Source organism: Camelina sativa, chromosome 4 (assembly GCF_000633955.1).
Source record: "Camelina sativa cultivar DH55 chromosome 4, Cs, whole genome shotgun sequence".
Taxonomy (NCBI): Eukaryota; Viridiplantae; Streptophyta; class Magnoliopsida; order Brassicales; family Brassicaceae; genus Camelina; species Camelina sativa.
In genome coordinates this window covers 24565379-24578531 of record NC_025688.1, presented here as the reverse complement: position 1 = coordinate 24578531, position 13153 = coordinate 24565379, and the positions used below count along the sequence as shown (strand labels likewise).

At 37.1% G+C, this 13153-nt stretch overlaps 4 protein-coding genes across 6 annotated transcripts; 2 read left to right on the top strand and 2 right to left on the bottom strand.

Moving 5' to 3' along the window:
- LOC104782249 lies at positions 944-3484 on the top strand. Its single transcript, XM_010507127.2, has one exon. It carries the CDS (start codon positions 1182-1184, stop codon positions 3219-3221), a length of 2040 nt encoding a protein of 679 aa, XP_010505429.1. The 5' UTR covers positions 944-1181; the 3' UTR covers positions 3222-3484.
- Positions 3579-4259, bottom strand: LOC104782248 (30S ribosomal protein S31, chloroplastic-like). The gene is made up of 3 exons (XM_010507126.2): positions 4037-4259; positions 3887-3951; positions 3579-3790 (listed from the first exon to the last, which is right to left on the bottom strand). The coding sequence occupies exons 1-3, from the start codon at positions 4191-4193 to the stop codon at positions 3656-3658; spliced, it is 357 nt and encodes a 118-aa protein (XP_010505428.1). The 5' UTR covers positions 4194-4259; the 3' UTR covers positions 3579-3655.
- LOC104782247 (N-alpha-acetyltransferase MAK3-like) lies at positions 4401-6861 on the top strand. 2 transcript variants are annotated; one of them, XM_010507123.2, is made up of 5 exons: positions 4401-4499; positions 4849-5066; positions 5159-5279; positions 5462-5517; positions 6290-6861. In XM_010507123.2, exons 2-5 carry the CDS (start codon positions 4887-4889, stop codon positions 6494-6496), a joined length of 564 nt encoding a protein of 187 aa, XP_010505425.1. In that variant the 5' UTR covers positions 4401-4499; positions 4849-4886; the 3' UTR covers positions 6497-6861. The 2 variants fall into 2 exon arrangements, with proteins under 2 accessions (XP_010505425.1, XP_010505427.1); XM_010507125.2 differs by having other exon boundaries at positions 4407-4499; positions 4897-5066; positions 6290-6707.
- Positions 8184-12608, bottom strand: LOC104782246 (auxin transporter protein 1-like). Of its 2 annotated transcripts, XM_010507122.2 has the most exons (9): positions 12308-12608; positions 11826-12033; positions 11548-11733; positions 11337-11449; positions 11040-11223; positions 10653-10750; positions 9857-10064; positions 9496-9753; positions 8496-8729 (listed from the first exon to the last, which is right to left on the bottom strand). In XM_010507122.2, the coding sequence occupies exons 2-9, from the start codon at positions 12000-12002 to the stop codon at positions 8496-8498; spliced, it is 1458 nt and encodes a 485-aa protein (XP_010505424.1). In that variant the 5' UTR covers positions 12003-12033; positions 12308-12608. The 2 variants fall into 2 exon arrangements, with proteins under 2 accessions (XP_019100504.1, XP_010505424.1); XM_019244959.1 differs by lacking the exon at positions 12308-12608 and having other exon boundaries at positions 8184-8729; positions 11826-12006.

Here is a 13153-nt window from a genome sequence, read left to right as displayed (position 1 = left end):
GGGGGGGGGGGGGGGGGGGGAAATATTATTATGAATTATAACTTGTGTTTCAAGCAAAGTTCCCTTTTTCTCTGTTTATACAAACATGCTTGGGTGAGGTCTCACGGCCATGAAAGCATCCACCATCTGAACTTTGTTGTTTGTAATTTTCTGTAGAGTCGGATATTAAATCTTTAAGATTTAGATGATTTCACCTCATCGGTAACAGTAGCGCGAGTCCTGCGTTGTCTCTGCACCATTTCGGTCAAGAATTCGGTGTTCAGTCGCTTACAGCTCAGGTTAGCATTCTTCCTTCTCCATACACTACATTCTACCTTCTATGTAGCGTGGTCTAATAACAAAAACCTATTGATAGTATCAAGAATTTTTTTTGGCAAGAATCAGCTATTGATACAGAGTGGTTACTTGGTCAAATTAAGTATATATCTATTACAGTTAAGGTGGGGAGGAAGCAAAACAAAGCATTTGGTACCTAGCGATTTGCTCCGAGTCTCTTGTGTGATCCTGCGCGAACTGTTGCCCACCACTTAACGCTTTGTTTATCTTGCATGTGGAACCACATCAACTTTAGATATTGGGAGCAATGATCTGATTGCATAATTAGGACAGGTATCTATAAATGATCTGTGAAGTTAAAATTCAAACATTGTGAAAAAGTATAATCCTTCTTTTCCACCTCCATCGTTGTCATCTCAAAGTAAACACTTAGTTGAACAGAGTCATTACAACTTGATACAAAGCGAACAGAGTCATTGAGTGAAGGCAGTTCTTCTTTGGGAAAAATCGAACAAAGTTCACTTGAATTTTTAAATTTTAATTCATAGTCTCTTTTGTCTTTTGGTTTTTACAAAGTCAGGTTTGTTTATATATATAGAAGATTATCCAATAAGATAATAGTATGATTTAAGAATAATAAAAAAGGAAACAATTATCCATTATTGGATTAAGGTATATATTATCACGTGGCATCAAGATATTGTTGATATCACAGTTCCTTTGCAAAGAGAATTTACTTGCGACTTTCCATTCCATTTAGGGATTCGTCGGTTGTATAGGAATCCTAAACCGACATAACATTGTATATATCGATTAGCTCAAGTATTGTTCTGTCTACGATCTTATATTTTGAAACAAGGATACCCTAGCAAGAGCTTTTTTTGTTTCACTAAATAGGATCAAAGATGCAAGCCAGGAAATTACCCATCTTCGCGATCTATGCGACTTGTGTACTCGTGTTGTATCTCATCTGCATTGAATCACCAAAATCTGTTGTTCCTGACAACAACTCACCGTTCAAACGAAACTTGCCTCTCTCCAGAACCGATGACCCCGTGGCCATGGCTAGTACTCGTATCGTCAAAGTTGTGGACTCATACCATAACGAAAAGAAAGACTTAGATCCGCTGGTACCTCCAAGCAAAGCTGCCAAGATTGTGAGAATTGACTGGTTCACAAGAAACGTGCCTCTCTCCAGAACCAGTAACCCCATGACCATGCGTAGTACTAGTATCGTCAATATTGTGGACTCAGACCATAACGAAACAGACGAGTTAGATCCTTTGGTACCTCCTCGTAAAGATAGCAAGGTTGACAGAATTATTGACTGGCTCCGAAGAAACGTGCCTCCCTCCAGAACCAATGACCCCGTGACCATGAGTAGTACTAGTATCGTCAAAGTTGTGAACTGCTCGGACCGTAACGAGAAGGAAGGGTCAGATCCGTTGATACCTCCTCGTAAAGCTGGCAAGATTGAGAGAATTGACTGGTTCAGAAGAAACGAGCCTCTCTCCAGAAGCAATGATCATGACCCCGTGACCATGAGTAGTACTAGTATCGTCAAAGTTGTGGACAGCTCGGACCGTAACGAAACAGAAGAGTTAGATCCTTTGGTACCTCTTCCTAAAGCTGGCAAGATTGAGACAATTGACTGGTTCAGTAGAAACATGCCTCTCTCCAGAACCAATGACTCCGTGACCATGACCAAGGGTACTAGTAGCAACGTCAAAGTTGTGGACAGCTCGGACCGTAACGAAACAGAAGAGTTAGATCCTTTGGTACCTCTTCCTAAAGCTGGCAAGATTGCGACAATTGACTGGTTCAGTAGAAACATGCCTCTCTCCAGAACCAAAGACTCCGTGACCATGACCAAGAGTACTAGTAGTAACGTCAAAGTTGTGGACTGCTCGGACCGTAACGAAACAGAAGAGCTAGATCCTTTGGTACCTCCTCCTAAAGCTAGCAAGATTGAGAGAACTGACTGGATTAAAAGAAAGCTACCTGATATGGAGATACTGAAATCGACTAGCAAGAGCAAGAGATTCCATTCTAGACTTTTTGAGTTGTACAACAACAACAACTGCTCAGCCCAGTTCTTTATGGTTTGGCTTTCTCCTGCAAAATCCTTTGGACCAAGAGAGATGTTAGCTGTTGACACTCTCTTCACGACCAATCCTGGTGCCTGCTTGGCAATTTTGTCCAACTCCTTAGACTCCCCCAGAGGAGACACCATCCTTAAACCATTGCTTGATCGAGGTTTCAACCTCATTGCTGTAACCTTTGATACCCCGTTCCTCGTCAAGAACACTCCTGTCGAAGCTTGGCTGAAAAGACTAAAGAGTGGCTACATGGATCCTGGTTCTATCCCCTTGTACATGAATCTCTCTAACCTGACAAGACTCGCAGTGCTCTACAAATATGGAGGAGTTTATCTAGACACAGACATCATCTTCCTTAATGATATAACAAGACTAAGAAACGCCATTGGAGCACAGAGTATCGATCCAAAAACGAAGACATGGTCAAGACTAAACAATGCAGTGATGGTCTTTGACATCTACCATCCGCTTATGAGAGAATTTTTGCATGAATACTCCACAACTTTCGACGGAAACATATGGGGACACAACAGCCCTTACCTAGTCCCTAGAGTTATCACGAGACTAGGAAACAAACCTGGATACGACTTCAAAATCTTGCCCCCGGATGCATTCTATCCAGTAAACTGGATCAAAATCCCAAAGCTATTCAAGAAACCTGCAACCACAAGAGAAGCAGAATGGGTAGAGAAGACGCTACAGGACATGAGGAAAGGGAGTTACATGATTCATCTATGGAACAAAGTCACAAGGAAGATAAAGATTGAAGAAGGAAGCGTCATGTACAATCTCATCTCCACTCACTGCACAGTCTGCAGAAACATCACAAACTCTCATACTGTCTAAACAGATACAAGGCTTCTAGTTTTTCAAGGAAGCGTCATGTATATAGTCTCATCTCCACTCAATGCACAGTTCTACTAAAGAAACATCACAAATTCTCCTACTTTCTAAGCAGATACAAGGCTTCTAGTTTTTTCAAGGAAGCGTCATGTACAGTCTCTCATCTACACTCATTGCACAGTCTACAGGAACATCACAAACTCTTGATACTTTCAAAACAGATACAACAACGCTTCTTGTTTTTCTTTTGCTTTTTAGGTGTTCATATTTGCTTTACTTTCCCTTTGTAAAAGACTCAAATCAGAAGAAAAAAAACTGTTTCATAGAAAGAGAGATGTTTTAACAACAAAAGAGAGTCGCAGCATCAGAACTAAAAACTCAAATTTAAAATTACAGTGAGAGAGAGACAAACAAGTGAAGAGAATCTCAAATTTCTTCTAATTAGAGAAGAGAGACTCGTCAATGTCGATTTTGATCTTCTCATCGTTCTCAAACTTATCTTTCCTCGGCGGTGCTGGAGGAACCGGTACTCTCTCTGGTCCTCTTCCTTTGTTCTTGTTTCGTGGCCTCGCCTATTCACATCATAAAACCCAAAACTCAAAATCCAAAATTTTCGAAATTCGCAAAGTAAAATTTAAGAAATTTAGAAGAGAGATTTGATTACTTACATTCCCAAAAGAGTGGTTAAAGCGCTTTCCTTTAGCTGTTTTGCGGTCACCTCTTCCACAGTACACTGAAAAATAATCACTCCATTAACGTTATATGAGAGGTAAGAGAGAGATTGATACATTGGGGAGGGAGAGTTAAAGAGAAATTACCGAGTGGAATTGAGCTGGGTGAGGAAGCAGAGAGAGAGAACTGCTGAGTGAAGCAAGAGAGAGAGACACCGGCGGTTTCTGAGTGAGAAGATGATAACCGTGAAGAGGTTAATGCGACGGTGACTCGCGGAGGAGCTCCGAGTATAAGCGACGCCATCGCCGTGTTGCTGTTTTCGAATGTGTTCAAGGAAGAAGAAGAATAAGAAAGAAGATAAGGTAGTGAAGTTGTTAAAACAAAAATGATTTTAGGATAGCCTCTTTAATTATCTTTTAACATTTGGGCTTAAATTTTAAATTATTTGGGCTTATTTTAAAGCCCAAATCTATCTAAACCCTACACATGCTTGTCACGTGTCATCAACCTTCTTCCTCCTGCTTTCTCTTCGGAGCTTCTTCTTCTTTATCAGACATCATCACCCAATCGTAACTTGAATCTTCGAATTTCTCAAAGCTCAAGCTCTTGGTAAGTATTATTTAATCATCCCATTGATATTGGTATCTGAAATTTTCAGTTTTGATAACCCTTATCTCTTTCTAACCCTCTTTCACTACTTAGTATTTGTTATAGATTCTACTTAGTGTTTTTCTAGATTTTGCTTCAGCTATTGATTGAGCTATTTAGAGTTTTTCATGAAAGCACTAAACTTTAAAGTTTGAAACAATCAGCTCAATCAGAATCCGAGAAAACAACTTAATTTTGATTCCTAGAAAATGTTTTAGTTTCCCAAAATCACTCTTTCAGAGTTTCTGCTTTATCTTCTCTGACTTTTGCATAAACAACTGATCAAAAATTTCATCTTTCTCTTTGTAAGTATATACATACGATTCAGGATCTCATTCACTTGTTTCAATGGAGAAAGGGATGGAAGATAAAGAAGAATTTGATGAGGCAGAGATTGAGTACATGAGTTACTCTGGTGAGCATCATCTGCCATTGATTATGTCTCTTGTTGACCAAGAACTTAGTGAACCTTACTCCATCTTTACTTACCGCTACTTCGTCTACCTCTGGCCGCAGCTCTGCTTCCTGGTACTTTTTTTGATACCCTGCCTTTTGCTTTCTTATCATAAGTTTTATGTTTTAGTGGATTATGAGTAGCGTTCGTTTCTTTTCTTAAAAAGGCCTTTCACAAAGGTAAATGCATAGGAACCGTAGTCTGTAAGATGGGAGATCATCGACAAACTTTCAGAGGATACATCGCCATGTTGGTCGTGATTAAACCATATCGTGGCCGAGGCATAGGTAAGTAATATTTGAGCTACTCCTCCCTAACTTCTTACAGAATCAGATTGATAGTGGGATTAGTGGATAGTGATAGCTGACATTTTTGTGATGATTGCTGATAGTTTTTGATCCACTACAAAGCCATGCCTCTCTTTAAGTTTGGGATTTTGTGTGTGCTAACTTTTCATTGTGTTTGACAGCCTCAGAGCTTGTCACAAGATCGATAAAAGCAATGATGGAATCAGGCTGTGAAGAGGTATGTCCTCAAACATTGCCTCCTTTTTATCATACTAGTATAGTGTAGAATTTCAGAGCTGAGTTGATACAGTTCCAAAGATCATTGCAAGTGTTCTTATTGCATCTAATTGTTTAGCTAGAAAAAGCTTGTAGATCACTGTGTGGAAGTTCGGTTCCACCTATGAGAGTAGTAGTTAATCATATTACTAAGAGTTGGAATCATTCGATATTCGTTTTAGACCCGCTGGTATTGTGTATGTTACGAATGTTTGTAGTTGGAAATCACAAAACCTAGTCTCTCACCTAGTATGCATATATTATATTATTTATGTATGTAGTCCATGACTCGTTATAGTCATTCGCATTGGAATGTAACTGATGGTATTTTGAAATAAACAATCCCTGTCTCCAACTTATTAATTTTGTATTCTGTGATATATTAACTATAATTTCAGTAGTAAATAGAATGCAAACAGAACCTCCTAAGTGGCATTTGCTCTTCAAATTCCTCATAATCAAGTCTGATTACAACATGAAAGTATGGTTTTGTGATTTGAATAGTAACTTACTACTAGAAAAGTCCTCATAATCAAGTCATTCTCTGTTGTATCTGTGAGATTCCTCAACTCTGATTTGAGTAGTAACTTACTACTAGTAAGTCTAGATTGCAACTGGAACCAATTGAGTGGCATTTGTTCTTCAAGTTCCATATATTCAAGTCTGATTCCAAGACGAGAGTATGGTTGTGTGATTATGCTATCTAATTAACGGAAAGATGTATATGACTGAAGGTAACTCTGGAGGCAGAAGTGAGTAACAAAGGAGCATTGGCACTCTATGGGCGCCTCGGGTTCATAAGAGCCAAACGGCTATACCACTATTACTTAAATGGGATGGATGCTTTTCGCCTGAAGCTCTTGTTCCCCAAGCCTCGTGTACCTCAAATACCTCCTCAAGCTCATACCCCGATCGTGTTCCCTACGCCTCATGTACCTTAAATAGCTTGTCAAGATCAAACCCAACAAGAGTAAGAGAATTTTACTGGATGAACCAGTCACTTCCATTTCATCTGAGGTCGAGAGAATCTTTTAGGCCATCAACAAAGGTGTGTTTCTTCTATGTAATTCAAAATCCTGAACATGATAAGACAATGTTCTATTTCGTATTTAGAAATATTAGAGGGGTTTCTAGTCCCATGTTGATGAAGTATTCTCGACTGGATTGAAGGTCTTAGTCCAACCAGTTAAGTTTAGTGGAACATTTCATCGGTCTTCTGTGTCGTGCAGAAACAATTTATCATGTTCAGGTCTCTCAAAACTTGGCTGATGATTGGAAACAAACATATGAATGTCTGTTACAAATTCATATAACGCATTAGGTTATGTCTTGTGTGTAGTGTAGGATATAGTAAAAATAAAAAAATGAGTTTTGATAATTCAGCCATCAAAACTTTCAAACAGCTCAAGATGCCTCTAAAGAAACAATGATATGTCAAAATAATGGATTTGAGGCCAAAACGAGAGAAAGATGTCAAATGTTATGAAAAGACATGATTGAATCATTGTTGCGAGATATTTTATGAAAATACTATTAATTGCATACATCATCAAACAATTTTATTTTCAACAAATACCATCATTGATATGTTAGCCAGATTTTTTTTTGAATCCAGATAGTCCATCTTCCACTAATTTAAAAATGTCTCTATTACAAACAAAAATAACACAAAATGTCTCAAAAACTCACATGGCTTAAATCACAAAAACAAATTATAGACGATTCATCTCTGGCCACATAGTTATTGACTATTTGAAGTTTGAACTCAACTCACTTCACACTAACCAGAGTTACTTCACAAAAAGGGTCCTACTCCATATCCGCATATATGTGACTCACATTCACATTGTGTCACATTCACTTCTTCTTTCTCTAGAACAATTATATATGCTATTACTATTAGAAGAAACATTTTCATCTTTTTTTTATATGATACAGAAAGTCAGAAACGAAAAAAAGTCAGATGGAAAGTACAGAAATCATCTCTGGATTCAAACGAGAATATTTTAGTTAATAATACACAATATATAATAGTATATAGTTATTTTTGAGCAAAGTACATGTGAAACCAGAGCATATGATATGGGAAGGTAATGAAACGATTGGGAGAGTATGAACAACACATGCCATATTTATTAAGAGAGACAAGAGCGGTCCTCTGATCCATTCTTTGATCAGAGACAAGAGTGAGAAGTAAATAATGGCACGTGACTCCGACGAAGAATCCACGTGCGACCCCTCCCCACACACCCATGTGGCCCAAAGATGGATGACCGGCTCCCTCGGTCCAACTTGTCCCATGTTCCCATTAGTTAAATTAATACATTCCCATTAAGTAACAGTTTCAAAATATTTACTTAATGTCGTTTATACAAATAGAAAGTTTAATAAAACTCAAGAATCAGCTGTTTTTGTTTTCAAATACAGAATCATAATTGGTTAAATTAAATATCTTTAAAAACAATCATTAGTATGTAGTGATGAGCCGCTTAATAATGATTTGTGTTAGAATTATAAACTAATCTATAGAGTAAATATATTGTTGATATAAAAGAATTAGTGTTCAGTTTAGTAAGAAAGATATAAATATAATGACTGTTCTGTGTTGTTACTAAAGCCAAGGAAAAGTAGAGAAGACGACACATTACTTGCCTATGGTTTTAACAATACCAAATTAAGAAATCACACACTACATTATATTATCGACTATTCAATTAAACAACTAAGGAGTGAAAACAAAAATACAAAACCCCAAAAGAGAAGGAAAAAAAAAAAAAAAAATTAAGAGCTTAGCACGCATTTAAAAGGGGTGTGTAAAAAGAACACTATTTTCGTGACTTTTACTCCCTCACGTATACGAACGAACACAAAACAGAGAAGAAGAACAAATAATTTTTTAAGAACCCTCCACAAAAGCGTTTAGACCCTTGGCTCCATCTCTCAAAGACGGTGGTGTAAAGCGGAGACGGGAGCATGTGCAGCGGCTGCAGCTGGTTTACATTGGTAACACTTAGCGAAGAGACCAAAAGTATCCACTTGACGAACAAAGTTGGTTACACTAGCCCATCCACCGAACCCGAATCCGACAATGAGAACCCAAACCACCACGAAAGCGTTCAACACGTACATTGCAGTCCAGCTCGGCATGAAGAACGGTGGCTTCTCCGCCGCATTCTACAAGAAAAATCCAAAACAAAAAAATAATAATCAAGAACCATCAAAGAGAGATTTACATGATTGTGTACAAGTGTTTGTGGGTTTTGGTCGTATAGTAATGGACAAAATCCAAAGCTTTGTTGACCCATGAGATAGAGAGATTTACATGATTGTGATTTGTCATACTCAGACTCTCACTTTAGATTAATGTTAGGCACAGAGTCCCTATTGTACAGCTCCTTTTCATTCATGATTATGACTCTTACCTATTCCTCTCCCCTGTTTTCCTCCCAAAATATCCCTTTTCCTCTACTTTTTTTTTTTCTTATGTTAATATCATAAAATCAGGTTTGAAAAAGGAAAAAAGAAGTCATGGTCAATTACTATTTAGTATTTACTAATAATACTAACCTAACCATAAGTTATATACTACTATTTTTAATTTTCTCTATATGTAAGCATATAGAAAAAGAAGAATGAGCTGAAACCAACTCAATAATAAATATTTGGAGGGGACGCCAGTAAGGAATGTGGGTGATGATCCTATCTTCCGTAAGATACGGAACACTGAACCCCATCTATCTTTCTAACACAAGTCGTTTTTGCCCTCCAGTGTCAATAACTATTCACAACCCTACCCACAACCATAATATTCCTCCACCGACTCTTCAACTTTGGAGTATAATTGGTAGTAACATTTTTTTTAAGTTGTTTTATAGATCTAAACCTTTGTTAACTCAAGAGATTGTTATCAATCAAGCTACGAGTAGTACAAAATGAATACCTGACGAGCGGAGGCAGATCGGTATGTTAGCATGTGAGCAAGGGAAGGGATGATATAGACGGTGAAGCTAACGAGAAGAGCACCAACCGCGGAGTTGATGGGACCGAAAAAGGGGAAAATAATAGCTAAGAACCAAATCGGTATAACGACTGGCAACCGAGCCAAAGCCCTTAAGCAAATGCTCTTTGTGTCATGCATCCCTATCACTTTCTCCCAAACAAAGTACAACGGCGTACATGCGAATCCGAACGTTATAAACTGCACCAAGAACACATTTGCATAATAATAAGTTCACAACGTCATGGTAGAAATTTTACTAAAACGAAAAAGAACAAAAATTGTTAAATATGTAAATGAATACCTGATGAATGAGCATGAGGATAACAGCAGCATCACGCCACCCGTTCTTGGGCATGAGAGAGAACGCGTTGGAGTGGTCGAGGAGTGCGTCTCCGAAGGCCCAGTATACGGCGGCAGCGGACGGAATCGTTAGCGTGAAAACGTATAACGTCGCCATCAAGTAAATGTACTTAAACTTCTGAGGCTTCCACATAGCATGCATAATCTCACTGCAATACAACGTTACTGTTAATAATATTCAATAATTAAAATCCTAAATCAAATAAGAGTAAAAGATTAACGAAGCACCACAATCATCAAGGGTGTATTTGACATTTCAAGGAAGCGTGGTACTATTCCTACTACTAGTAGTAGTGCTTTGGTAGCAATAGTGTTTGTTATTTCTTTATATAGATAGGAATAATTATTACTACTATTCTTTTATTTTTTATATAAAAGGAAGATTAGAAATTTTATTAGAGTACTACTACTATTTTAAGGATATGGAGAAAAAAATAATAATGATAATCATCATGACAGTAATAATAGTTACACCTTATTTGCCGGCAAAAGCTGCAATAGAAGCGGCGAAGAAACGATACAATACAGCAGCCATTATTTAATAGTAATAGATATGACACCAATTTAAGATATCATACTTTTTCTGCTAGTATTTAGCTTTAAGCTTAAATAGTAGTTATTCAACTATGTCTGACAGAATTTAATTGATCTTTTATTTAAAAAAATGAAAATTTTGGATGTTAGATTAGAATAATCATTAAGATATGAAAAGAATAGAGATAAGAGATAAAACTTACACAGTAACCGCGTGACCTCCAAAGGTGTACAAAATATTTGTGGCTCCGGTAAAATAAAGCACTAGCTTTGTTGGACCTGAGTGTTTTACACCTTCCGTCTATAATTAACAAAAACAAATTCGATTAGGAGAATATTAATGAGAGTGCTAATTTTGTCCTAGTCCTAAACTTTTTAAAATACAAATTTGGGTTTAGACGCAGGGAATAATTCTAACAATTCTTTTTCCCTGATCTTAAAGAGAAAAATATACGAATTTCTTCTTTTTTTTTTTAATGAAGGCATATACTGTCACTTCATTACAAAGCATATAAATATGATAACGACAGTGTAGTGATCTTTATAAATATAAATGTGAAAAAACACAATATACTAATTTAGAATTTTACCTGGCCGTGGATGATGGAGGCAATGGCCAAGTACCAAGCAGTGTAAGTGGTCATACCAAGGCCGAGGAATGACCAGATACGGTAATTGTGGAACGACGGTATAAACACAGTGGTTGCACAACACGCGCCGAATATGTAAGTCCATGTTCTCTTGTCCAAGTGATCGTTTATGTAATAAATGTTACTGCACAATTAACCAATCATTTTTTTCATTATTTGTTAATGATTTTGAAGAAGTAGTAGTAGTAGTATAATGAAAGAGTGATTAAGAAAGAGAGATTAAGAAAGTAGTGAGACCTGGCACAAGCAATGAGTTGGATAACAGATCCGAACAAGAGGAAAGTGCAATTAAATGCGAGTCCTGCTGCTTTCCAGTATGTACCAAGTAATCCATCGAGTACTTCAAACCACTGTTGTTGTAATAATAATATTTAAAAAGATTAGTGAAATGGTAATTATGATTATGAGTGATTTTGATTAGAGAGAGAGAGGATTTATGTGGGGGGACCTGAATGACGTGGTTTTTGAAGCTTTTGCCTTCTTTTTCCTTACGAGCTCTGTACTCGACGTAGAGAACACTGATGAGATAAGCAGTCCAGCTTCCGAGTAAACCATAGAAGATCTGAAGTACTATTCCCGACAACATCCCTAATTGACTGAACGAGTACGGTAACGTCAGTAGCACTTGCGCCACCTGATAACCATCATCAAAAGATTCATCAGATCTTTTCAATACGAAAATTTTAAATCTTTTTCAATTAAGGGTTCTGTTTTTGGGAATTTTACCTGGTTAGATGCGCAGCTGAACCAAGCATCCCAAACAGAACCACCGTGCCATAGGAAATTGCTTAGGGCGGAACTGCCTGAACCGTCGTGTTCTTCGTTATCTTTTCCTGTTCTGTTTCCGTTTATCTGATCTGTTCCGTTGTCACTCGCTACTATTGCCTCTACTCCTTCCGACATTTTTTTTTCTCTTTGTTAGCTTCTTCTAGATCTGAGAAAGAGGAGAAAAATAAACAGAGAGAGATGAATCAATTACGTTAGTAGCTAAAACAGAGACGATAAAAACAGAGCATGCAGAGTGAGAGAGTGTGAGAGATCTCTCATACTTGATGATAATTTTCAAGAAACTAAAATTGACGGTTAAAAAGCAGAGTGTTTAAATTCTTGTTTGTTCACGTTTTTTTTTCTTTCTCTTCTTTAGTAGGTAAAAGACAGAGTAATAAAGACAGAGAGTTAGAGAGAGAGAGAGAGAGAGAGTGACTTACGTTTTTCTTCTTTAAGAGAATGAGAAGAAGGTGAGAAGAAGGAAGGAATCAGAAGCAAGAAAGAACCAAAACTTGGTTTTTGTCCCTTTTAAGTTCCTCTTAACTCGGTTCTTCTTTTCAGTACTCTGTTACACTCAGTTGTCTCTCTCTCTCTTCTGTCTTTAAAGAAAACAGAGCATAAGAAAAAAGAGAACCAAGAAATGTGTAGAGGAGAGAGATAGAGAGAGAGAGGGAGAGAAGACTTTGATCTGAGCAAAAGAAGGGAATGAAGGTACTAAAAATACTATAAGATGCTTCGGGCTTCACCCCCCTCTCCTTTTTATATTACCAAATCTCTTCTCTTCTCTCTCTTTTTCTCCATTTTTTACTTCTTACTTCATTTTTTCTTTTATATAAAAAAAAATAAAGAGATTAAAAACAGCTGCTGTAAAATCACACCACCATTAACTTCACTTTTGTTTTAGGTAACGGTAGCATCTAACACTTTTTCTTACGTTTCCGCATTTAATTATTAATCTGACTATTGACATCCAGAATTTCCGGGTTCGACCACACCCAAAACCAAATAAAAATAAAATAGTAATTTGTTCAACCATATGGGTTTCAGAATACAATAAAATAATCGTCTATATTGTAAAAAAAAGGTAGAGATACATATCAACTACTAAAATCATAAGTTGTGTCATTATTTGAAAAAAGGAAATAATGCAACACATTAAAGTTTGACGAGTTATTGACTTTTTTTTTTATAGGCAACATATCTAGATTTAGCCATTTAGGTATCTCTCTCTATTTTTCTTTTGTAACAACAGCTATATCTACATTTAGATAATCTATTAATATACT

What these genes read in the sequence shown, in the direction of transcription:
- LOC104782246 (XM_010507122.2), bottom strand. Translation starts at nt 12,002, where the DNA reads ATGTCGGAAGGAGTAGAGGCAATAGTAGCGAGTGACAACGGAACAGAT. An exon ending in CCTCCATCATCCACGGCCAG is followed by an intron (nt 10,751 to 11,039) that starts GTAAAATTCTAA and finishes TGTTAATTATAG; the next exon opens with ACGGAAGGTGTAAAACACTC. An exon ending in TCCTCATGCTCATTCATCAG is followed by an intron (nt 9,754 to 9,856) that starts GTATTCATTTAC and finishes TTCTTGGTGCAG; the next exon opens with TTTATAACGTTCGGATTCGC.
- LOC104782248 (XM_010507126.2), bottom strand. Translation starts at nt 4,193, where the DNA reads ATGGCGTCGCTTATACTCGGAGCTCCTCCGCGAGTCACCGTCGCATTA. An exon ending in ACCCAGCTCAATTCCACTCG is followed by an intron (nt 3,952 to 4,036) that starts GTAATTTCTCTT and finishes ATTATTTTTCAG; the next exon opens with TGTACTGTGGAAGAGGTGAC. An exon ending in TTAACCACTCTTTTGGGAAT is followed by an intron (nt 3,791 to 3,886) that starts GTAAGTAATCAA and finishes TGATGTGAATAG; the next exon opens with GCGAGGCCACGAAACAAGAA.
- LOC104782247 (XM_010507123.2), top strand. Translation starts at nt 4,887, where the DNA reads ATGGAGAAAGGGATGGAAGATAAAGAAGAATTTGATGAGGCAGAGATT. An exon ending in GGCCGCAGCTCTGCTTCCTG is followed by an intron (nt 5,067 to 5,158) that starts GTACTTTTTTTG and finishes TTTCTTAAAAAG; the next exon opens with GCCTTTCACAAAGGTAAATG. An exon ending in ATATCGTGGCCGAGGCATAG is followed by an intron (nt 5,280 to 5,461) that starts GTAAGTAATATT and finishes TGTGTTTGACAG; the next exon opens with CCTCAGAGCTTGTCACAAGA.
- LOC104782249 (XM_010507127.2), top strand. Translation starts at nt 1,182, where the DNA reads ATGCAAGCCAGGAAATTACCCATCTTCGCGATCTATGCGACTTGTGTA.